Source organism: Ictalurus punctatus, chromosome 15, assembly GCF_001660625.3.
Source record: "Ictalurus punctatus breed USDA103 chromosome 15, Coco_2.0, whole genome shotgun sequence".
Taxonomy (NCBI): Eukaryota; Metazoa; Chordata; class Actinopteri; order Siluriformes; family Ictaluridae; genus Ictalurus; species Ictalurus punctatus.
In genome coordinates this window covers 17,959,757-17,982,754 of record NC_030430.2, presented here as the reverse complement: position 1 = coordinate 17,982,754, position 22,998 = coordinate 17,959,757, and the positions used below count along the sequence as shown (strand labels likewise).

The 22,998-nt window shown below is 39.5% G+C and overlaps 1 protein-coding gene across 4 annotated transcripts in view; it reads right to left on the bottom strand.

The window, feature by feature from the left end:
- Window positions 1–21,083, bottom strand: part of ptpn11b (protein tyrosine phosphatase non-receptor type 11b) — a 43,015-nt gene extending 21,932 nt beyond the window's left edge. For 2 of the 4 annotated variants that reach the window (XM_017487814.3, XM_017487816.3), the window contains exons 1-2: window positions 20,913–21,083; window positions 5,029–5,151 (exon numbers count right to left, since the gene is read on the bottom strand). In XM_017487814.3, the coding sequence (XP_017343303.1) occupies window positions 5,029–5,151; window positions 20,913–20,926 (137 nt within the window). In that variant the 5' untranslated portion in view covers window positions 20,927–21,083. Of the gene's footprint in view, window positions 1–5,028; window positions 5,152–12,408; window positions 12,476–16,295; window positions 16,318–20,912 lie in introns of those variants that run through there. The other 2 variants (XM_053686166.1, XM_017487817.3) reach the window with 2 other exon arrangements.
- Window positions 21,084–22,998: the final 1,915 nt, after the last annotated feature.

Sequence of the window (22,998 nt, the reverse complement as noted above, 5' to 3'; positions counted from 1 at the left end):
TTACTTCTTCTTCTTTTCATTTCGGCTTTTCCCTAGTTCAGGGGTTGCCACAGTGAATCAATTTTCTCCATATGTCTCTGTCGTGGATGTCTTCCAGCGACACCCTGGCCTCTTTTAAGTCGATGCTTATTTTTTTTACTTAAGAACTTAAAAATGACAGGAGAAAAAAGACATAAAAAACTTACACAAGCTTATGTATGACAGAAAAATGACATTGCAAATATAATAAATATACATTTAAAGGTACACTATGGAAGTTTGTTTTTTTAAATAAAAAAATAAAACTGCATGCATTTTGCAGAAGAACACTGTGCTTGCTTGTGCTCCAGCGCTGCATGCCTGTACGGGTGAAAATGGTTTGCACACCGATCAGTGTGAGGGAAAATGGATATACGGCGTTTTTTTTTTTTTTTTAAGCCGGTAAAGAGGTTGAAACTGAAACAGTAACATCCTCTGATGCTGAGCTGGAAAACAAGGTGTGAAAATGTCTATATGAGTTCCAGTTTACGTGAACATGATATGAGCAGAGCATAAGGAACGTTAATGTACTTTGCATGACACTGCAGCAGCTAAACCCATACTTTAGTTGTGCCTCCCCTTGGCCAAATTATGATATTTTCTCAGTCTGGTATTCCTACAAACAGTGACAATACCCGAGGCAAGTTTTAAGATAAATCCAACTTTTTCTGATCATGTCATACATTGACAGCTAAGTTACCTCAGCTTCCATTAAACAAAACAATCCAGCTAATGTCCTTGGTTTTGACAAATAGGAGACACTGATGTTTTTAAATTAATTACATTACAAAAGTTGTTAACCTAATGATTACTAGTCTGATAAGGTCAAACGTGTTACAGGTGGTGGTGGATGTCTTTTAGTTGAAGTGAATAGTTCTTTCTCATAACTAAAAAGGTTTATAATTTGCATGGTCCTTGAAAATAAAATCCAGCACCACGCAATAACAACCCATACAGAAATCACCCTTTACAATGCTTTACACCGAACTCTGTTAGAGAGGTACATGGCTATCTATTGTTCCAATAAAACAACTTACCAGTTGAGTAAGAGAAAAGCCATCTCTGGCTCTTGGTTTTTACAACACGTGATTCCCCGGAGGTTTGCCGTTTTGCATGGTCCATGGTCTCGCTCGTTGTGACAACTAACCTACGCTACTCCCACACCTTACACGTGACAAAGTAGCCGAAGCTACTTTTCTCTGTTTATGGATATGACGAGACACGCACGGGCAAATGACGTATGAGCGCAATTTCCCACGAAATCTGTCCCGACGGGTCTAAAATATAGATACTTACATTCGTGAATCAGAGTAAGATAAAAACACGGTTTGGAGGATGGATTTATGATTTACTTACTCATGATTTAATTTTGGTTTATTTTGAACAAAAAAAGTTACATAGTGTACCTTTAAATAAAGTTTAAAATTATATAAAACGTAACTTACCAAAAACACAATCAAGGCTCTTTATATGTAAACATTTTTGCTGTTATTGGCCAGAGACCAATCCTGGGTGTCTCTAAGCATTTATATATATATATATATATATATATATATATATATATATATATATATATATATATATATTTATTTATTTATATATATATATATATATATATATATATATATATATATATATATATATATATATATATATATATATATATATATATATATATATATAAAGATATATAGATATAAAATAAATTTTTTTATGTTATGACATATGTTATATATGTTTTTCAACACAGAGAGACTGAGATGTAACAGAGATGTACACTGAGATGGAAATTTGACCTATGCATTTGGTTTACAACTCACTCCCCAAACCTCTGATGAATGACCATTAGCGTAGGAACTGAATAACAAAACATTCGATTGGTCAGAATGTTTTCAAATTGTGGTGCTGCGTCCCAATTCGCCTACTTACTGTATACTATACACTAAATGTATGTACTCTTTTTGTGAAGAAAAAAGACATACCTTTCAATGTGTAGCAAAAGAGCATGCAAGTACTGGGACATACTAACACGTCACGTAATGGAAGAGAACATCGTTGCCTAGTTACGCACATGGAGTATAGTCTTCTGAGTATAGTACAGCTAACTTATCGGTTTGAAAATGAAACAGCAAACTGTTCACTGGTAAACTGTGATGCTATGATTTTTAAGAGGCTTTACACTCTTAATTTTTTTCCGCAGGAAGCCTTGGGCCACTTCACATTATATCGCTGCAACAAGACACAATTTTAAAGCAAGACTCTATACCAAATAATTCCAATATGCAAGACATGATCGGTCCTGTCACAGGAAATATGGCCGAGCTCCACAGGTTCCCGAGTGAGAAAATTCAAATGGTTCCAAGTTAAAAAGTTTGCATGTCCTTTTCTGAATGTTATACATGTACTATACAGTATATTCAATAATAAATCGCATGCTCATCCCTTTAGAACTGCCTCTGCATCCTCTGAAAGAAGTTTGTAGCCTCATCTACTTGTAATATTTGGCTCTCATGGAATAAAATCAAGACTGCAGACAGACAGAGTCAGGGTAAAACGCTGACCTCCTTGTTTTCATTCCTCTCAAACTATTTTTTCCTGTTGAATTCACCTTGAATAATGGAATTCTCTTTTAGTAGAGTAATTGAGGTACATTTCTTCCTTTTTCACATAGAAATCATATTAGAGAAAATATTTGCACTAAACTGTAACCTTATGCGGAAGAGAACTTCTTGCTTATTTGGTGAGAATCACTGAGCAGAGTGCCTGTGCTTGCAGGGGATTACGCTTAGTAAAGATTCATTTCAATTGACTGAGATTAAAGTTGTTTTTTTTTAAAAACATACATATTTCACATGTGGATTTCTTTAAAATCTTTTTAGACCTCTTGAGAGTTAAAATGAGAGAATGAGAGAATATAATCAATATTCAGCACTTACTGACACAATTGCACAACAGTCCGTGACACTGTGAGCGCAGTGACTGGCATTAACATCCGTTTCATTTCACCACTTTTTCCATCCTGTTTGTGTTTTAACCTTCATGTCAAAAGTAGTAAATGATTCTCAACCATGACATTAAGTTAGATTCAGTTTGGTTAACCTGATTATTTTCAGTTCATTTTAACCACAAGCGTTTCACTGTACATTAAATGTTTTTATTCCACAGTGCTGTTGAATGCTCGATGCTGATTGGTCAGTAGGTGCGGATTAATTTTCTATAACAGCAGCGTCTGAGGTGACTTTTTTATATTGAAATTATGAAAGCTCGTCAGCTGAAGATGAAAAGGAAGAGGGTCGGCAATGCCACCGGAAGCACCTCTAACATTAATGTACAAATCAATGTGAGCTAGCTAGCCGACATGCTATAACGTGACTGTAGCACAAATAAACAGAACATTCCGGCAAATTGTGTCTGAAATGTCAATTACTCTATATCAATTATAGAACTGCAATACTGCACTCACAATCATGCGGTTATACTGAATACCTTGTCCTGTAGCATCGTGCCTACGGCCAAATCCCTCCTGTGCCCATATTCAGTATAACTGCACTCTTGCTCGTGCGATATTGCTTAATTGTCTTACAAAAGAATTCCAGCGTAATCGAAACAGACAGTCAGCGTCACAGGACTCTGATAACTTATAGGCGCTCGTGTGTCCTTGTATCTTATTTTTTCTACACGGTATTTAGAATCTCAGGGTGGCTAACTCAGAAAAGAGGCCTGTGGTGTACCTGGACCACATGGTCCTATTTTGAAGCGTATAAGATGGTAATGCGAAGCCTCACCACTAAAGCCACAGGCAGCAGGTCTTCACGGGGTTCAGCAGCCCCTCATCTTAAAGCTATTATGAGCCACCGCTTTTGATTCCCTGCCAGCAGCCGCAATACACAGACCTCTCTCTCTCTCTCTTTCTCTGGTTCTCTCCGTCACCCTTTCTGCATTTTCCCTCTTGGCTCTTGCTCTCCAGACTAACAGCTGCAAGAGCACACGGTGCCGGCACAAGCTGAAAACCTAAACACTTCCCTCAGACATCCTGGACAGTGTGAAAGCACAAGGTCATCTAGGAACACTAACGTTTTGCAGCTGGTACAAATGCTTATATAGATAGAACACGAATGAGGAAACCAAGCGTTAAACAGTAACCCTGAAGTGAGAAACCCAGGTGTTACTCTTGACTCAGACTTGACCTTTTAATCTTTCTGTAAACGTGCTTTTTTTTTTTTGCTTTCTAGTCTACCCAAAATATTAAGCGGGTTTCCTAGGATTATTTCACTGGCTACTTTCTTGGATACATGCTTACTTTTGATTGCAAAATTATTCTGTTGGTTTTAAATCAAGACTTACTGAATATGCCAAGGGTCAAAAAGAAAAAGAGAGAAAAGACAGATGAAATGCTTGTAGGGAGACAACTTCACTCATCAGCACTATATAAAAAAAAAGCTCTGAACAAATTGCTTCTTTTATTACTCGTCTCGTCTGATCTCATGTTTTGTTTTGTTCTTATTACATAACATAAATAACCCGACTTTGCATTAAAAGGTATGTGATATTTTGCACATGCAGATTTCATTTAATTGACGGTTTATCTTCACTCAAACAATCGGCCAATCAATCAAACTAACTATAAACCTTGTAAAAGCAGGTTCGGTACTTGAAAATACTCCTGGTCCATGGCTCATAAGATCCTCAATCTGCAGCCTGGCCAAACTGAGGCTCTATAAAAACCATGTGCAGAGTAATGCTTCACCAGGCTTGAAAGTGCTCAAAGAAACCACAGAGCTCACTAAGAGGGATCGATAACGCTGGACACAAATGTACTCGCTGTCTAGCCGGAGACGTATGCATCAAGTCCGCCAAACTGCAACGAAAGGGAACAAACAACTTGTCCTATGTGATCAGTTAGGAGCTGTACTGGCCTGAGGAATGAATGCCCAATCGTCAATGTATTCTGGAGCAGGACTGAGTGTAGAGGAGCATAAAACACACAGCAATGAGGTTAAAGAGGCCCACCTGACAGACAGCGTGAAGTCTCCTGGGTTACTTTTGCTCGGTCGAGCCAGGAAGCTGCCGTGGACGCCTCGGGTCAGGAGGAGCTGCTCTGCCTCGATGCCAGTGATGTTCGGGTGGAACCACCTGGAGTAATGTGAGAAATAATGTACAGCAGCATCACCACAGGGTTTCCCAAAATCTCCACACATAGGGGAAATTAACACTTGTTAGCAAAACATCTTAAAAAATTTTTTTTTTAAACTTAGTTTATATGATATATTTTCATCAGATAGCCTTTAAGAACACCTTTGACAAAAGAAGAACGTATCGAAATGATTCTCATGGCTGGATTGGGAAGCTGTCAAAGGTTGCGATGGACTTTAACAGGAAACATGGCGAGCACATCACACACGAGACTGTTGCCAAACTTATTAACAAATTCAAAAAGACTGGAAGTGTTGCAGACCGACTGAGAAGTGGACGTCTACGAACATCCAGTGATGAAGGCACAACCGGCGTGATGTGGGCAAACATAGTCCCCTACGTATGGAGACTCTTTTGGACACCATGTACAATTCTTGTTTATAACAGTATACATCAATAAGACAATGTACAGTGATAAAGGCAAGCATATTAGCGTTATGTAAGGAATAAAACATGACAGAGCGCACTGTTATAAGAAAATGAACAACGAAGTGGTGTGCTGTTTTACTTCTCTTACACTGTAGTAACTTGCCAACAATGATATTTTCTTGTTACTGAGAAACTGAAAAACGCCAAGCTCTTCATCCCAAACTTTCATGCTTTGGAATATATAAAGGAATACCTTTAGCATTTTACCATTACAAAGCACTGACACTGGGGACTCCTTCCAAAAATGCTAAATAAACATCTCCTTACAGAACGGTTCACCAAATTAACAGTTATACAGTTTTCTTTGTTAATTTACAACACAAGTTTAAATCCATTCTTAGGCTTAGGATACTCAATTTAAAAAACCAAAGTAACCTGATTTTAACAAAGAAATATTCCAGGTCAAAAAATCCGTCTTGAAACTGAACCACTGATGGCTAAGAGCATTCTCCTCAATTAGTCTGTTCCAACCAAATAACAATATACTGCCATTGCTTTGGTAGTGTTATGCAAGGAATAACAAATCATACGAGTGTATAATTCTGCTATTAGCCCATGATTACAATGTTTCATTTATTAACAATATCACATTGCAGAGTTAGATTTAATGTTGTGGAACATCCACGTAACAAGTTAGCTCCTTACCATAAGTTATCATTTATGTTGTAGCAACAGTCGCATCTCCCCAATCCATCTCTCTCTCTCTCACTATCTCGCTCTCTCTATCACTATCTCTCTCTCACTATCACTCTCTCACTCTCACTATCTCTCTCTCACTCTCTCTCACTATCTCTCTCACTCTCACTATCTCTCTCTCACTCTCTCTCTCACTCTCACTATCTCTCTCTCACTCTCTCTCTCTCACTCTCTCTCACTCACTCTCACTATCTCTCACTCACTCTCACTCTCTCTCTCTCACTATCTCGCTCTATCACTATCTCTCTCTCACTCTCACTCTCTCTCTCACTCTCACTATCTCTCTCTCACTCTCACTATCTCTCTCTCACTATCTCTCTCTCACTCTCACTATCGCTCTCTCACTCTCACTCTCTCACTCTCACTATCTCTCTCACTCTCACTATCTCTCTCTCACTCTCACTATCTCTCTCTCTCTCTCTCTCACTATCTCTCTCTCACTCTCACTATCTGTCTCTCACTCTCACTATCTCTCTCTCACTCTCACTATCTCTCTCTCTCTCACTATCTCTCTCTCACTCTCACGATCTCTCTCTCACTCTCACTATCTCTCTCTCTCTCTCTCACTATCTCTCTCTCACTCTCACTATCTCTCTCTCACTCTCACTATCTCTCTCTCTCTCTCTCACTATCTCTCTCTCACTCTCACTATCTCTCTCTCACTCTCACTATCTCTCACTCACTCTCACTATCTCTCACTCACTCTCACTCTCTCACTCTCACTATCTCTCACTCACTCTCACTCTCTCTCTGTCACTCTCACTATCTCTCTCTCACTCTCACTATCTCTCTCTCACTCTCACTATCTCTCTGTCACTCTAACTATCTCTCTCTCACTCTCACTATCTCTCTGTCACTCTAACTATCTCTCACTCACTCTCACTATCTCTCACTCTCACTATCTCTCTCTCACTCTCACTATCTCTCTCTCACTCTCACTATCTCTCTCTCACTCTCACTATCTCTCACTCACTCTCACTATCTCTCTCTCACTCTCACTATCTCTCACTCATTCTCACTCTCTCTCTGTCACTCTCACTATCTCTCACTATCTCACTCTCTCTCACTCACTCATGCACTCTCTCACTCTCTCCCTCACTCTCTGACTCTCTCATCCTCACGCTCGGACTCTCTCACCCTCACTCTCGGACTCTCACTCTCAGACTCTCTCACTCTAGAATTCAATGTTGATATGAATGAATAATATTCAATAAGTTAAGAAATCTTACTTTAATCTACAGAATTGTGTTCATGTGTTAGTGTTAATTTGAGTCATGTGTTTTCTGTTTATGAGACCAGTTACTGTGAAACAACTTGTTTTTATTTGGATTTCTTTCAGAATTGTGGAATTAATTATTATTAATTTAAAAGAAGGCATAAAAGGCAGAACTATCGGTATCGGTATCGGTATCGGCCGATATCACTCTGAATAATCGGTTATCGCATCGGCTGAGAAATTTAGTATCGGTGCATCTGTAATATTAAGATATATTGATATCATGATAAATTATGTCACAATGCACTTTTCTCAGATATTGTGTGTATCCGTACGGAAGCCCTAAGAGGCCATGTAGTATTGTTCTTTTGCTTTGTTGTCTTCTCATAATCACAACTTTTGTGATCAGAAAATTTTCTCGTTGTCTCCGCATAACAAAAACTTGCTTTCTTGTGATCTCAATTCAATTTTCTCATGATCTCCACGTAAGAAAAAACGTTTGGTGATCTCGACATAACAAAAAGCTGTTTCTCACGAGAAAACTTGTGCCTTGTGAATAGGATTGGTGTTGCATGCATGCTGCCGTCTTCGCCCTCACCATAATAAATGTAATAATTGCCCGCTGTAGAGATGGACTTTATCGCCTTGTAGACCTGACGGCCTCCTTCTCAAGTGTCGGACACTAATGTGGAAGTTGTCAATCAGTGACAGACACAGAGCTAGTTCAGCTTGAGTGAGTCCCTGATCAAGTAAAAACAAATCTGTTCATCCATGATGCTTGGGGATTGCGCTAAGCTTTGGGTGCGTCCAGAACAAATAAAAACATGTTGTTATGTCGAGTACACGGAAAAATTCAGTTGTGATCATGAGAAAACAACTATTTTGTTACATCGAGATCACAAGAAAGTTAAGTCGAGATTACAAGGTAACAAGAAAGAAAAGAAATAAAATAATGCATGGCCTCTTGCGGCATCCTTATATCTGGATTTTTATTTATTTATTTATTTTTTTAGATGTTTGACAAACTCTGATCGGGACACAGCTGATTTGGTGCAGGATTTTATGCTGTATTTTAAAATTGTAAAATGTACATTTTTACAGAATTTCCTTCCTTTCGGTGCTAAAGAATATTTTTTGCAGAAGTAAATGTGGTTTTTTTTAAATGCAACACTACTGTACATCATGATGCATATTGTGTATCCTCGAAATGTCGTCGATATTGTGATATGATGTATAACTTTAGCATAGCATAACTTGCATAACACTTGCGCTCCAATCTATTTGCACATTCTGGCCATCGCTATGCGTGCGTAGCTCTGTATGCCGTGTAAGTCACCACAATATACCACACTGTATGGAAATATTTTTTAGCTGGACTCCCATGTTTGGGTGATGTTGTTGTAAACTATAATGGGACTTGCTGCAAGGCATGTCACTGCAATCATTATGCCATGTATATCTCCTTGTATGTGACAAATAAAGCTGTTTGTCATATCGCCCGGCTCCGCTATACCTCTGAAGTTAAATTCCACTAATTCTAAGCCGCTGAGCTCTTCGACGGCATGCTCAAATTAAAATCAGGTGTGCTTGTGTTGTAGTTTAACAAATATGTGGAGCAGCTTTGTGGGAGAGATTTGCGGGAATTATTGTTAATTCTATTGTATTAAGGCTTATTCGTTTTTCCTCTAATATTATACAGTATAGTGTATATTTATAAACAAATAAAGCCCTACTGTCTAGATAACAGCTTGTTTACAACATTCACTGTCTACACTCGGAACTCCAAAACCTTGCAAGAATCCTCTGAAATCCTGATTATTTTTAATACATTTTTGTGAATTAGAAAAATTACGTATAAACTTAATTTTTTTCTAAATCATAGAATTTGTTTCGGTATTGACAATATCAGACATTGTGTTTAAAGAGATACATTAGAGCAATATGAATTCATATATCAATAAATATAAGAATAATAACATTTCTAATATCTAAAAGTGCTGCCTGAAACAAAACATTACAAGTCACCGTGTCAGCTTCATGAATGTCCTGCTGAACGAGGCTAGAACTCATTGCAATCTGCCTTTTAAAAGTGACTCCTCAATCGTTTTGTATCTGTTGCAGTGGGAGAAGGGAGAGTTGGGGGTTGGGGTAAGAGAGCCAGATGCATTCTGGGACAGCAGCGGGCCTCTCATGCTTCTTAAATGGATCGGTCTGTCAACTTTTAATGGCAAAAGATTGTTTAGCATATCTGTTCAAAACAAAAACCTCAGATAAGCTTGTCTAAATCATGATATCATTCTATTCCCTAAAAGATAGATGGATAGATAAATGGATAGATAGATAAGATAGATAGATAGATAGATAGAATAAATTTCTATATTAATTATCTTTTTAAAACCTCTTTTCTAACTGTAAATGTATTTTTGCCTAAGGGAAAACCGTTCCCACAAATTAGTGAATAATACATGACACTTTCAGGGGCATTTTTCACTCATTAATAAGTTCTATGACTCACATGCTTAACAATAGACGATGTTTTCCCCTAAAGTTGAATCATAGCTATTTTCACCCTGTCTGTTCAACAGAAATAAAGCATGTAGCATTTACTACACATGGAATGAGCATGAATACTTCTCTATTCACCCTAACTGCTCTTACTGATTGTCAGAGTTTACCACACCATACCACAGTACAGCTACTTCCTGGAAACATATGTGAACACATAGAGAAAAAGAAATTTTCCATTTGGCAATTTCCTGCTTTATTATCTCTTAAAACATGTGCCAGAAACTGAACAGAGCACGATATAGCAATGAAGGATACTGTGAAATGGTGTATCGCTTCAGAATGCTACAGAACAGCTGTTAGATTGATGAACAGTGTTGTTGTTTTTGTGTGTTTTTTACTGAAAAATATAACTGACACACTGACTTCCTGGAATGTGTAACAATGATGCAACCATCTAGAGCATTTCTCACACGTCACGCATTTTTCGATGATATTTTCCTTGACAAAAGCAAGTCATGAATGGTAGTAGTCATTCGGTTAGACACTGTGCAGCAGGACCGGTCTGAACGTTCCTCGGGCTTGTGTATTCTACATACCGTTCTCTGCCGTATTCATGTGCACGTCGAGCTATTCTAAATGTAAAAAAATAATAAAAATGACTCTTATTTTGTTTTCAAATGGAAAAACAAGTGTGTGATGCTGATATCTCGCTGTTAAAACACTCAGGCTTCTCTGCGAGTCTGCTTCAGTCCTAAAGAGACTAAATGACAAACTGTAATGAGAATCTAAACTAGCAGTTATAGCATCTCACTGCAGGCGGATTGTGGCCTTGTGTTTTACACGCAAGACAAAATAGCAAAAGTAAAGAGATTTGCATCAAATAACAATGATGCATATTATATAGAATAAATATAAATACAGACTGAATGATAGCATGAAGTACATGGACATGAATATAATCGAGAGAAAGAAAGCGATGGACAGAAACTACTCATGCTAGACATAAACCTGGTTTTGGTAGTGATGATCTGCACTTATATAGCATTTTTTTAACCTTAGCGGTTCTACAAAGTGCTTTACACTGCTTCTCATTCGCCCATTCACACAGACACACACCAATGGTAGCAGAGCTGCCATGCAAGGCACTAACTTGACAACTTGGGGTTCAGTGTCTTCCCCAAGGACACTTCGGCATGTGGAGTCACATGGGCCGGGAATCAAACCGCCAACCCTACAATTTGTGGACAACCCGCCCTACCACCTGAGCCACAGCCGCCCATGATGATGATGATGACGATCACTCCTAAGCGTGAGTTTTAAGTAAGGAATAAAACACAATGAGGCATGCTGATGATGTGGAACCGAGTGACTGTTACCACGACAACGTTGATGATTTTCCAACAACCGCACGTACTGGAGAGCTTCCTCATACACCACAACAATTTGGCAAAACTAGCAATATTATTCATTAAAGAATGAACCATAAACACACATTCCCTCATTAGCTTCAAGTGCTGACACTGGAGACTCCTTCAAAAAAAAGAAAAAAAGAAGCCAAATTAACATCTTACAGGAGACTTTTAAATAGATTACACACTTTTAAAAATATGTTTATGTGTAAACTGTTGCTATAGAAACGAGAACATATTCGAAGAAGTGCGTTAATATAAACCTGAGAGCCGGTACTACTGTCAGAGCTGCTAGAAAACCAGTCAACACCTTCTAACCAATCAGATACGAGAATTTGAATTCGACTTCATATCAAAACACCTGATGGCATTTCTACTAGAAACGATACAGATCACGATATTTAGAATTGCAAAAACTACTATGCTATGTGTATGTTTTTAAAAAGTTCAATGCACTTTTATATAATGTCCACAAAAAAGGACTTATTTTAGCGATGAAAATAAGGGAATATATATATTTGGAACTTTTTGTACATAAAATCAGCTGCTTCCAATCCGATTTTCTCATTTGTTATTTAAAAAAAAAAACATTTTCAGATTGTTAGAAAAAATACATCACTATGGCCATGTTATCACAGAAAAGTGTATTGTGATATTATTGATCACAACACTGATATTATACCATCATATTCCCCAGCCCTAATCGCTCCTTCCTCTCGAGTAACCCTGAGCCCCCCACCCCCACCGGCACCCTCACCCCCCACCCCTTTACAGCAGTTCAATCCTGAGCCCAGGGCCTCTTCACTCACGCCTTCACTTGTCTTCTGTGGACGATCTTTCGAGCAACACACAGCCTGAAGCGTCGTATTTCTGCATCCCTATAACGCATGTGAGAAAAGACACGCGGAGATGTGTATTGACAGGCGCACTTTTTCCTACCTCACCATTTTGGCCGGAGCCCCTGCTTCGCCTCGCCGCTCACTAATCCACACTCAATACAGTTAGACGAGGAGGGAGGAAGGGAGGGAAGGAAGGCAGTGCTGCTCCTGCTGAAGGAGGAGGAGGAGGAGGAGGGTAATCTGGGATTTGGATGAGCCTGAGCCGCCCTGATAGGAGCGTCAGTCGGCACAATCAGCCACTGAGCAACTGTCCATCACTCTTCACGCCTGACACAGCGCAGTCACACTCAGTCCAGCTCGACTTCTCTTTTTATCTTCGCCCTCGATATGTTGCAACTGTGCTGCGTGCTTTTTTGTTTTGTTTTTTTAATATCCCGCCCAGTACAATATGCACAGAGACGAGAGCGTCTAGCAGCACGGTTTTGCGTGTAAACAAAGCAAACCAAGCCGTGCGGTGGTGGAGCAGAAGGCTGCCGTGGCAGTGAGAACTACTTTCTGTGGTAACTTGAGTAAGAGCTTCCACAGGACAGAGAAAACCAAGCCTGACACGCTTTTGTGACATAAAATGCCCACTCAGCCATGAAGCGCCAATCGAAAGGCATTCACACAGTTGTAATCGACGTGCGTTAGAATAAAGCCAGACTGAAAACAGAAGGTGGAAAAAAAAAAAAAAAACGTGATTCATAATAGTGCCCTGACAACAAGTTTCCACTCACAGAGGTAATAAGGAGCCGCGAACGTGGTAAGATACGGTAAATAGGTCGAGACGGGAGCAGAAATTAAAAAGTACCTCGGGTCACCGTGAGGCCGTCGACTCTGGTTAAGCTTTATTAAACCAAGTACACATGCAAAGCATTGTGGGTATTAACTGGATAATCATTTGTCTTCGTTATTCATAATAATTAATCCAACTGGAATATTTTAGGGGAAGAGAACTGACTTTGGCTTTGTTTCAGGGAAAAGATGAAAGAAGGAAAAAGAAAATACTTGGTTAGATCATTAACAGCTAATGCGAAGCTGCTGAGGTTAAAAATAGAAATGGGTTCCTCCAGTATGAGGGAAAAGCAATCAATTATTTAAAAATATATATAGAATAGAATAGAATACTAAAAATAATAATAATAACTAGGTGTCTTTTTTTTTTTTTTTACTAATAATACAGACAAAAATTAAATACACTTTAATAACTTTAAAACCAGCAAAAACGATGAAATTTTATTTCAATGCTTCAAAACTTTGTAGTTCATGCACACTGGAGAAACAACCTTTACCCGAGATTGTTGCGCGTAACTTTTTGGTTTTTCTCATCTGGAAAAAAAACTATTTTATGAAACTTCTTTTCAGTTAAGGAAAAACTAAAATCATCACCTGCAAAAAGCTTTTTTATTCATGTATTTATTTTTTTTAAGTACAGTTTTTTTTTTTTACAGTATTTTTCCCCCAATGCAATTATGTTACAGAAGAGAAGGAACTGAATAAAGATTACAGAGAGAGAGAGAGAGAGAGAGAGAGAGAGAGAGAGAGAGAGCTTTGACAGGGGAAACATGGTCCCACGTGTCCACAGCTAGCTGCGTCTTACGTAATGTCTCGAGTTCAACACAGACAGCTCTTTAAAGAGACAGGCCTGGTGACAAAAAGGGGATATTCTTAGTGCCCCCTGCTCGCCTTCAAAGCTCCCCGAGTCTATATTAGTCACAGACGCTCACATGCTGGCTGGATTTCGCTACTGTTACTGATATTTTTAGAAGACCTGGTCGTGCTGCTGCATACTGGGCTCACACACACACACACACACACACACACACACACACACACACACACACACAGACAGACATGCAGGGACACGCGGAGACAAGCAGAGACACATACACATACACAGAGACACACACAGAGACACGCAGAGACACACACGCAGAGACACACAGACACACACGCAGAGACACACAGAGACACACAGAGACACGCAGAGACACACACACAGACACACACAGACACAGAGACACACAGACACACACACAGAGACACGCAGAGACACACACACAGAGACATGCAGAGACACACACACAGAGACATGCAGAGACACACACACAGAGACACACAGACACAGAGACACACAACCACACACACAGAGACATGCAGAGACACACACAGAGACACACAGACGCAGAGACACACAACCACACACACAGAGACACACAGACACAGAGACACACAACCACACACACAGACACACACACACACACAGACACACACACAGAGACACACACAGAGACTCACACAGAGACACACACACAGAGACACACACGCAGAGACACACACGCAGAGACACACACACAGACACACACACAGAGACACACACACAGAGACACACATGCAGAGACACACACGCAGAGACACACATGCAGAGACACACACGCAGAGACACACACAGACACACGCAGAGACACGCAGAGACACACACACAGAGACACACAGAGACACACAGAGACACGCAGAGACACACACACAGACACACACAGACACAGAGACACACAGAGACACACACACAGAGACACACATGCAGAGACACACACGCAGAGACACACATGCAGAGACACACACGCAGAGACACACACAGACACACGCAGAGACACGCAGAGACACACACACAGAGACACACAGAGACACACAGAGACACACAACCACACACACAGAGACATGCAGAGACACACACAGAGACACACAGACGCAGAGACACACAACCACACACACAGAGACACACAGACACAGAGACACACAACCACACACACAGACACACACACACACACAGACACACACACAGAGACACACACAGAGACTCACACAGAGACACACACACAGAGACACACACGCAGAGACACACACGCAGAGACACACACACAGACACACACACAGAGACACACACACAGAGACACACATGCAGAGACACACACGCAGAGACACACATGCAGAGACACACACGCAGAGACACACACGCAGAGACACACACACACACAGACACACACACAGACACACACACAGAGACTCACACAGACACACACAGAGACACACATGCAGAGACACACACGCAGAGACACACACAGACACACACACAGACACACACAGACACACACAGACACACACACACACACAGACACACAGACACACACACACACACACAGACACACAGACACACACAGACACAGACACACAGACACAGACACACACACACAGACACACAGACACACACACACACACACACACACACACACAGACACACACTAGCTAGTGTAATGGCTACCCAGTGAGATATGTTTTAACAGGGAAAAAAAGAATTTTGTCCAGAGATAAAAGTATTGATTAAGCCCTGGTATTAAAGTGCATTTACAGCATAAAACGTTGATTATATGCACATCACAAAAGATATCCATGTAATCCTTTAAACGAAGGACTTTTCATAGCCTCACAAAACCTGTCCAGACGCCAGGCCTTCTCTCGTCTTACTCGGGGAGAAATAGGCTGCTGCTTTTGAACGTCTCAGCACACAAAGGTCAAGGACACACTGCATCAAGCGAAACGAATCGAATGTCCTGGAACGTATTCAAATTCCTAACAGCCGATGACGAGATTTCAACAAGAAGAAAGGATGAAGAATTTCTCCATGAAGAATTGTCAGTGAAAAATGTGGGAGTTAGAAAGAGCTGACAGACGTCCAGAAGACCTCCGGGATCGTGCCATGGAGGTTCGGTTATATTTTATTTTAAGTGATAAGTGCTCATCATCACCATATGAATCATCCCCTCCTCACTGGGCCACACACACACACACACCATTTCAAGCCCAAACTAACCAGATTTCAGACTGTTAATCTCATCTAATATCTAACACTCGTCTAATGTCTAACACTCAGACACATTTAATGACAGCTACCTTCAAAACTCTGCTCCATAACCTGCATGAAGTCAGTTCCTGAGAACTTTGGAGATGTTATCTCTTCTTTCCACACTGGCAGCTTTCCTGGCTTCCCAGCTATCGAGAAAAAAAAAAAAAAGTCTGAGTGCTGACTCACAGGTCCTAACCTCCTCCTTTCACAAGTCCACAGGAGCGCTCTGATAAATATAGTGCCAGAGAACATACGGGCAGAAACGCAACCGTTTCCTCAGCGCTAAAACACCTGGCTATCGTGATCCTCATCATGAAACGTATTCAAATATCATGGTGGTAGCTACGAACGCATAATCTACTGTCTGATCTCTGATAAGAAGAAAAATGAAGGATTTGTGGAATTTAGGTCACCGTTAACTCGCCAGATTATCATCTTAATGAAATCATTTCTTCCCGATCTCTCATGGGCGTTATCTAAAATCATTTCTATCACAGCGCTGTTGAATTCACGATTCGGATTGGTCAGAAGGTGGTGGCAGGTGATGGTGTAAGCAAATCACAGGTTTATAGTTATCGTTTCTATCGGAGCAAATTTCAATAGGGACTTGTATGATGTACAAATCGGTGACAGGGTGACATTTTCTGTACGGAGAACTCCTTTCCTGAAGGAGTCTCCAGGGGATAAGTATTAGGGACAGTGGATGTTGTGCTTTTGCGATTTCTCTGTAACATGACAAGCTGTGTTTTTGTTGTTGTTGTTGTTGTTTAGGTTTTTTTTTTTATCTTATTAACTACAAAAGAAAGAAAGAAAAGAGAACTGGTGATATGAAGGAACAACTGTTTCTAGCTGCTAAGACGTAAGAGACAACAGGAACTAACTTGTTTCATGGATGTTCAACAACATTAACTGTAACCATGAACGGATAAAAAGAACAAGGTGTTGTCCCTTATTGAATAAAAAATCATCTTTGGCAAACTGCTATGGTATATGAGGAATAAAACACTTCAGGACCTGTTGTAGTTGGAAAAATAATCACTTGCTGATTACTATCCTATAACAGCATGCCCCCTAAGTGTTTTATTCCTTAATTATTACATGCATTATTACATACTAATAATAATAATGCATCATCCTTAATATTGCAATACTCAAATTTCCCAACAATACACACTGTATGCCAAGTCTAAAGCAAACAGATCAATGTACTGCACTTCTATTTACTCTAGAAGTAAATATTTTGATGATCCCTAGTCACCAGCAACCCATAACCTGCTGCCTGATGGGAAGAGAATGTGGAAAAGGACAAAGCCTGGAAGTTGAGGGCAGCACGAAGTCGTGTGTCAGAGCTCTGACTGGAATACGCTCAAAACGTAACCTCCATTATTTAAATGGCTGATTCGATAAATATTTCGACCTCCTACTTCCTTCCTCCTCAAAGTACATCTCAGACAAAATGAATATTGATTTAGGATTCTCTCAGTAACGCATTTAAGACTGAAGATCGCAGGCTGGGGAATGAAAACTTAATGTGTACGTTCTCTGGATATCTATATTATTGATCTATCTAAAAGATGGAATCGGTAACGTATACATAAATGATCCTAGCGCAATGGGGGGGGGGGGGGGGGGGGGGGCACTTATTGAATGTTCATTATTTGTTAAAAATAAAAACAACAAATAAAACCCATATATTTCAATCGCTGCATTTAATTTTGTAAAATTAGTCTACATTTAAAAATAAAAACCCTCATCAATAAAGACTAATATTACAAATCCATTCTATTAGTTACACCACATGGAACAAGTTCGACAACTCGTACGGACCTGACGGCGTTCTTCAGAACAGAATTAGTGTTCCTAACTAATATCCTACTCTTTCAGTTACTGATACACACTCTAACACGTCGGCCATCCATCAGCTTAGTCAGGCGTATTAAAGCGTGAAAAAAAATAATAAAAAGTGCCCAAACTGCAGTCTCACAAACTGCTCTTAACAACCCTTGGTGTAAAGTTATACAAGTACGCCTGATATAGTGTTTAGGACAGTAATATGCAGTTCGGGACACCGTCTATGCCAGTTTAATAATATATCATTTAGACCTAGTAATAAGATCAGTCAGTTTCGCAAGTTGAAGGTGTAAGCTACGGTGTAGGAGAAACTAAACACTTCAGGACATGCTGTTATTCGAAAATGATGCAGAACCAACCCAAAGCTCCAATAAAAACATGCCCTGAAGTGTTTTATTCCTCTTATACTACAGCAATTTGCCAACAATAACATTTTAAGTATTAAGTACTTATTTAAACACGTATTAAACTATGGCACATACATAGTTTTTATCTGCTTGTACTTACATTTAATTTGACATTGTTTAATGTCTGCAAACGACGCTTGATCCTGTTATCACTTAGGTTATTAGTCTAAGGGTCTCTTTTTTTCTCTTTTGAAAGTAATAAGACAAAAAGAACAGTTTGTTAAACCTGGAAAAGAAAAGTATGAAAAGCTGTTTTTGGTCTTATTTTTGTCTGTTTTGTCCTTTTTTGTGGCTTTTTTTCCAAATTTGCGATGCAACTTTTTTCTGCTTTTTTTTGCAGAAAACTACTTGAATTGGCGAGATTGCAATTGCATGAACTTGTTTCGCGCGGGCTTTCGCAGTGATGCTTGTTGGTAAACGAGGGCTTTTAGCTGTACTCGTGTCCGACGCACGTGAATCGATGAGGGCTTTGGGCTGAACGCACGTTGCGATGATGTCACATGACGCGTCTCGGCCCAAATCCGCAGAAAAGCTGCTGAAGTGTTGAAAAATTGCAAGCTCCTCTGAATATTGCGGAGTTTCCTTTGACTTTGCGTTCGTTTCTGCGATCGCGAAATTGCTAAATCCTGGAGGGACTGTTTGAATGATCGCACTAATATAATTCTGTGACTTTCCTTGCAGCCAGATGATTATCAGAGTCGTGCTATCATAGAAAATTAACTGACACCTAATGACCAATCAGAATCGAGCATTCAACAGCAATGTAGTATGATTAGAAGTAATGGCTCATTTGGTGCAAGGTACTCAGAATGCATTAGACCTATTTTAATATTATTACTCTTCTTTTTATTATTATTATTAGTAGTAGTAGTAATAGTAATAGTAGTAGCAGTAGTACTTACATGTGCTATATTCCTAACTGCAAATAATTTAGCATAATTTCAAATAGTACACAATCCATTTCTACACCAACAACAGTTCTTATTTGATTCATCACTCACGTGTATGTGCCTTGCCTCTTTCTGAAAGTGCACACTCCATCTCACGCTGCAGATGTTCTTTACTAAATGTAGTACAAGTGTGTGGACACAGAGCTGGTTTGTCCCACTGAGAGTGTGTTACTGTCCCCATGCCACTGTCCTACTGTTTACTCAAGACCAAGGCAGAACACCTGTCCAAACACACACTGCCCCTAGGACTCCAGCAGCCTGCGGTCCTGTTTATTTGGGTGTATTTACACCATCAACCAAACACCATTAAAATGTTCTCGTCTCCAAAAGATCAACAGAGTTATAAATTATACTGGAAGACCTATTTGTTTTGGGGTTGTTTGGGTTTTTTTTTTTTTTTTTTTTTTTTGGGGGGGGGGGGGGGGGGGGGTAATGAAAGCAAAGACAGAGATAATGACACACCATAAGCCTTATGCGCTGCCAGGATTTGCTTAAATCAAGGTACCAAACTGTACTTTTGGTGTATCTTTTGTACCTTTAGTATGTAGCCTATATTTCCCCTGTGAAGGTACATGTACTGTACCTTTAATCACCTTTCAGAGTAAAGATTTAAATCAGTGGTCATTAAGGTCAAACGAACCTTCAGTTCTTTTGAAAGGTAACAGGCATACAGGAAAGGTACAAGAGATGTTTTTCATAATGGAAAAGTACAGTTTGGTGCCATTTCTCCATATAAAAGCTACAATATAGCCTACATCCAGGCTCTGTCATTCCAACTAACAATGTGACCCACTAATATCGTACAACAACTTTTAGCAATATAATTATAATCGCTATTCACAATATATCGATCCACCTTTAAATAAACTGTCATCCTGTCATTCAGAGAAATATGCATATGTATGTATGTACATGTATATATATATATATATATATATATATATATATATATATATATATATATATGTATATGTATATATATATATATATATATATGCATAAGTATGTATGTATGTACATGTATATATATATAATATATATATGTACATATATATATATATATATATATATATATATATATATATATATATATATATATATATATATATATAAAACGTTTTAGCACAACCTACATTTTTTTTTTTTAGTCAAATGTAGCACACTAACCGAGCTTCACTCCGTACAGACATTATTTCTGTGAATAAATAAACACAATAACAGTACAATTCAATTCCGCCAGGACTCGCGCTATACCGATACAATATTACTACACGGTTAAACGGTTAACAACTTAACGCCGATAAACTCCTGGTTCTTCTGCACCCAATAGCGCTAATTCGAGCCATAAAATCCGCAGCCCGGGCCGGAGAAAGGAAACAGTCGCCTGAACAAACGTAAACAGCCCTGACAAGAAGAACCCGAGCGCCGGCTGTATCCCCGCTTCACGTTAGCTTACCTCCGGGAAGTCATGGCGGCCGCTTGGCTGCTGAAGGCCGGTGTGAAGGGAAAGGGAGCGCGAGCTGCTGCAGCGAGTCTTCCCGCGCGCGTCTCTCACTGTGCTGAGCCGAGAGCGAGAGCGAGCGCAAGCGCGTGACAACCGGCACTCTCCGCCTCTGGCGCGCGATGTGCTGTGACACAGAGGCTGCGTCCCAAACCGCACACTACCTACCTACATAGGCTAGTAGGTCATATACGTACCCTACTTCAGGTGACGTACATGGAATAGCACCTTATGTACAAGTTTTTTTTTATTCTCTGACATAAGACAGGTGTTGAACTGCATATTAATTAGTTCAGTTAGGTTTCGTTTAGGGTTAGATCAGGGTTAGGTCAAAGGATACGTGAGGGGTGGGTTAGGGGTAGGTCAAGGTTAGGGATAGTTTATGGTTATATTAGGGTTAGGTCCGAGTTAGAGTTACATTATAGTTTAGGGTTATTTCAGGTTTGTGGTTAGGTTAGAGTTAGTTTAGGCTTAAATTGGGGTTAGGTTCGAGTTAGGGTTATATGAGGGGTAGGTTAGGTTAGGTTTAAGGCTAGGGTTAGTTTAAGGTTAATTGAGGGTGAAATTGGGATTATGTTTGCGTTAGATAACGGTTAGCATTAGGTTAGGGTTAGTTATGGGTTAGATTAGGATAAAGACATTTCATTTTTAGGGATAGATTATGGTTAGGTCTGAGGTAGCATTAGGTTCAGGTTACCAGGGCTGCGATTAGGATAAGGTTATTGCATGGTTAGGGTTAAATTAGGGTTGGGTCAAATTTCGGGTTATGGTGGTGGGGAATAGGTCTGTAATTTTTTTTTAAATGCTTATATGTAAGATTTTAAGGACTAAGATTAACAATGATTATGTGCAAGGAATTTACTCACAGAATATTCATAAGAGAATCTTAAGAGAATTCATAAGAGAGATCTTTTTACCTATTTGCTTTTACTTCATTTACATATTTGAGAGAAAAACAGTAAAAATGTCTTTTTACAGCACTGCATGTTCTATAACTGCTATGAGTCATGCACAAATTGTTGCTGGTTTATCTTAAGTGTCAAAGGCACGGTGCGGAAATTATATACTTCTCTGGAAATGGCGCTCCTCTTACACAAGCCATGACACACTCGTTCAACCATATTCCATCTAATTACTGCCATCTGTATAGACCTATAATGTTAATAGTCATGGTGCATGTTAATAAAGGCCTACAGTTATGCCACTCAGTACAGTATGTCAGTAAGTGAAAAGAATGGGATATGCAGCACAGATCCATCATCAGTGTGATTTGGAGGTGGCAGCTGTGGGCACAGACTGCAGTGTGTGAGCTTTGTACTGATGCCTTGGCTGTGCTGACGTCACCAAAGATTAATCTGCCCAGGGGATGGCATTATGCAATTGTCTTGGACACCAGACGTTCATCTACGGATTGTTCTCTCTCCGTCTGTGTGTCGCTGATAGGATCTGACCTGCTGCTCTCTGCACTGGGTAAGCGTGCTAATGCGAATCAGTTACTGTTCCACAGTTATGTCTACATCAGGTTTTACGCAACTGCATGGCAAGGTTATAATGACGAACCTACAGACTATGATGTGGGAAAAGCAAGTACAATTTAGAAACATCGCTTTAACTGGCATAAAAATGTTAGTGAGGTCCACGTTGAGAGATTCAAGAATTTATTGTCACAAGCATTCCTAGTATGATTTTTTTGTTTGCATATGGATGGTGCAGTAGAAGATAAAAAAAATATAAATATTAACAAATACAGTATGTGTCTTAGTAAATAAATCACAATGCCAAATGTGTATGAATGTGTACTATGTGTATGTAATGTTGCTCATTTTTAATCTCCATTAAGTTTTTCTTCCATTCTTCAGTCAGACTGTAAGACTGTTGAATGATTTGGCCATTACACATAATCTTCCATTCAGACAGACTGTAAGACAGTTTCATTATTTGGTTTACAACACAGCCTAACTTAATTGTTGATTTCAATCATCCAAAAATAGCTAATTTCACAAGAACTTAGGAGCGTTTCTGACGTTTGCTTTCATATTTC